Source organism: Pseudomyrmex gracilis, unplaced genomic scaffold (assembly GCF_002006095.1).
Source record: "Pseudomyrmex gracilis isolate BER0280 unplaced genomic scaffold, ASM200609v1 scaffold_12, whole genome shotgun sequence".
Classification (NCBI taxonomy): Eukaryota; Metazoa; Arthropoda; class Insecta; order Hymenoptera; family Formicidae; genus Pseudomyrmex; species Pseudomyrmex gracilis.
Window position 1 is genome coordinate 1,489,059 of NW_018020596.1, and position 1,274 is coordinate 1,490,332.

Below are 1,274 nucleotides of genomic sequence, written 5' to 3' on the forward strand. Positions count from 1 at the left end.
TAATAAAATTACTTACATACTCATTGCTACGTCTCTATTGTAAGCTGTGATTTTTTCACCGATATAAACAGCGACAAACAGAATACTTAAAAGACCAATTCCAGCCACAATGCACTGCATTAACACTTTTATATCTCGTGATATCGCTAATGCTTCAAAAATCTAAATATAAAATAAAATATAAAATAAAAAATATATTAAAAATATTAATAACCATGGGCATTTTTATATTTAACAACTTTAGAGATCTAATATATTGTACACATTTATATGATTTATTTGTACGTATTATAATTTATTTACACGTATTTCTGACACTAAAAAGATCTGTTACTTACTCCATATAAATCGGTAATCATTGCCAGTACACTAATAGCAGTTGTCACGCAATAAAGTGTATTAAGCGACGCTATTAAATCAACAGTGAACCTTTAAAATTAGATACAGTAATGATAAAAATGAAAAACTATTATTTCTTTTTTAGTTTTTGTACTAACTTAACAGCTCTCTTGTGTGCAATTGTGACGTGTGTTATTTCGTTACAAATGACACGATATTTCTCTGAAAAAGGTACGTGCCATATACATTTCTCAATAGATTGTATTCTATGTCTGCAATTAACATATTATCTTTAGCTTCAGATCGACATAATTAAAAACGCGTCGCTTACTAACTAAAAAATATGATTCGATCGTCAATCACCTAGTAAGTTTGAACATCCCAAAGGAATGAAAGATAAATCCTAGTATTTGTGAATGTGTAGCGCCTCCTATTATCCAACCTAATTGAATGATCAAAAGTTCATGTAATACTTTAATATAAAAATATTTATTAAACGGAACAAAATATTCAGCCATGACAAAGAGATATCGTGGCCGTGGCTCGTTCAATGGCCACACAACGTCGAGAATCTCCGGCAGAAACTGTATGACAACTACTGAGATACATACAAAACCGATAACTGCTAAAAAATATAAAAATAGACAATCTTTCATGAATATGCACGTAAGTTATTATTGTACTATAATGTACTTCAATATTTTCGCGCACACCAAATTGCTTCTCTCTATATTTCGTGTTTTTCTTTAAAACTTAAAACAATAATTTTTCTTTCCAAAAGCGTAATTAAAATATAAGTTTTTCTTACAGAACACAAGTTGAATAAAAAATTGACCATACTGAGCATTTCGTTCCATAATCTCATGTTCCATTTTATTACGCAGTAACTTCCAGTCGTGTCGAATTTGGTTATGTATATTTCGTATCTGGTGTTT

General features: G+C 29.7%; 1 protein-coding gene across 1 annotated transcript; it reads right to left on the minus strand.

Moving 5' to 3' along the window:
- Positions 1-12: 12 nt before the first annotated feature.
- Positions 13-1,238, minus strand: LOC109863730. The gene is made up of 5 exons (XM_020444207.1): positions 1,148-1,238; positions 703-781; positions 498-611; positions 339-429; positions 13-162 (listed from the first exon to the last, which is right to left on the minus strand). The coding sequence occupies exons 1-5, from the start codon at positions 1,209-1,211 to the stop codon at positions 13-15; spliced, it is 498 nt and encodes a 165-aa protein (XP_020299796.1). The 5' UTR covers positions 1,212-1,238.
- Between the last annotated feature and the right edge of the window lie 36 nt (positions 1,239-1,274).